The sequence below is a fragment of the Galeopterus variegatus genome, unplaced genomic scaffold (genome assembly GCF_000696425.1).
Source record: "Galeopterus variegatus unplaced genomic scaffold, G_variegatus-3.0.2 Scaffold6361, whole genome shotgun sequence".
Lineage (NCBI taxonomy): Eukaryota > Metazoa > Chordata > Mammalia > Dermoptera > Cynocephalidae > Galeopterus > Galeopterus variegatus.
The window spans coordinates 129146-130283 of NW_007732472.1; the positions used below are offsets into that span (position 1 = coordinate 129146).

A 1138-nucleotide genomic window follows, 5' to 3' on the forward strand; every position below is an offset into this window, starting at 1 on the left:
GGTGATGGGCCATAATAATCATATACATTGTATATTGACAAAATAAAAATTTAACGCAAAAGAAAAAAAAAATAAAATAAAATAAATCAGACAGTTATCCTAGTTGGATCTATCACTTTTGACACCTGCTGTCTTACCACCAGAGTGATACTTACTTGAAAAGAGAACTTTTTGGCCTTTGAGGTTTCTTCTTGGCAAAAAAAGCTGCAAACTCTCGTCCAGTACTGGCATAGCTTAGTTGAGTTGATGGTTCAGAGGCCGTACGAGTATTTTTCATATCCAAGTACTCAGTCAATAGCATCTGTACAACCAAAAAAAGAGTTTAATACATACATTTTTAATGTGCTATTAAGAAAAAACATTTTATTTTATTTTATTGAAACGTAATTGATCATACGTATTTCTGAGGTATAGAGTGTAATGTGAAAACCTATGTACAATGTACGATGATCAAGTCAGGATAATTAGCATATTCATCAATACAAAACATAATCATTTCTTTGTTTTCAGGACATTCAATCTCCTCTCTTCTAGTCATTTGATAACATACAGTAAATTAATGTTAATTATAGGTGTCTAGCTCAACTGTACCTCAATAGAACTTATTTCTCCTAACTAGTTGTTTTGTGTCCATTAACTCATTTCTCTAACTCTCATCCTCCCCCTTTACTCTTCTAGTAACCACAGTTCTGTTCTCTCCTTCTGAAAGTTCAACGTATTATTACATTTGTGGTGGATTGAACACCCCTCCAGAGTCACTGAAACTTAATCCCCACTGAAGGTGAGAAATCCTTTAGTGGTAACTGAAAGGTGGGGCCTTGGAGAGGTGATTGGATTGTGAGGACTGTACCTGCATGAATGGATGGAGCCATTCTTACGATAATGGGAGTGGTTCTGGTGGCTTTAAAAAGAGAGTGAATGAGGAAGTTAGTCTCTCTCTGCTCTACCATTTTCTCAATGTGAAGCCCTTGTGTTGTTGTTAAGCCACCACCAAAGAAGAACTTCACCAGATATGTTTCCTGGACTTTGGATTTCCTGGCTTCTGAAACTGTAAGCAATAAGTTCTGTTTTCTTACATACCACCCAGTTCCAGGTATTGTGTTATAAGCAACAGAAACAGACTAACACAATAGTTCTT

At 36.0% G+C, this 1138-nt stretch overlaps 1 protein-coding gene across 1 annotated transcript in view; it reads right to left on the minus strand.

The window, feature by feature from the left end:
* Positions 1-301, minus strand: part of LOC103606183 (exocyst complex component 4-like) — a gene marked incomplete at both ends in the record, with an annotated part of 10103 nt that extends 9802 nt beyond the window's left edge. The window contains one exon of the mRNA XM_008590775.1: positions 156-301. Within this exon, the coding sequence (XP_008588997.1) occupies positions 156-301 (146 nt within the window). The remainder of the gene's footprint in view (positions 1-155) is intronic.
* Positions 302-1138: the final 837 nt, after the last annotated feature.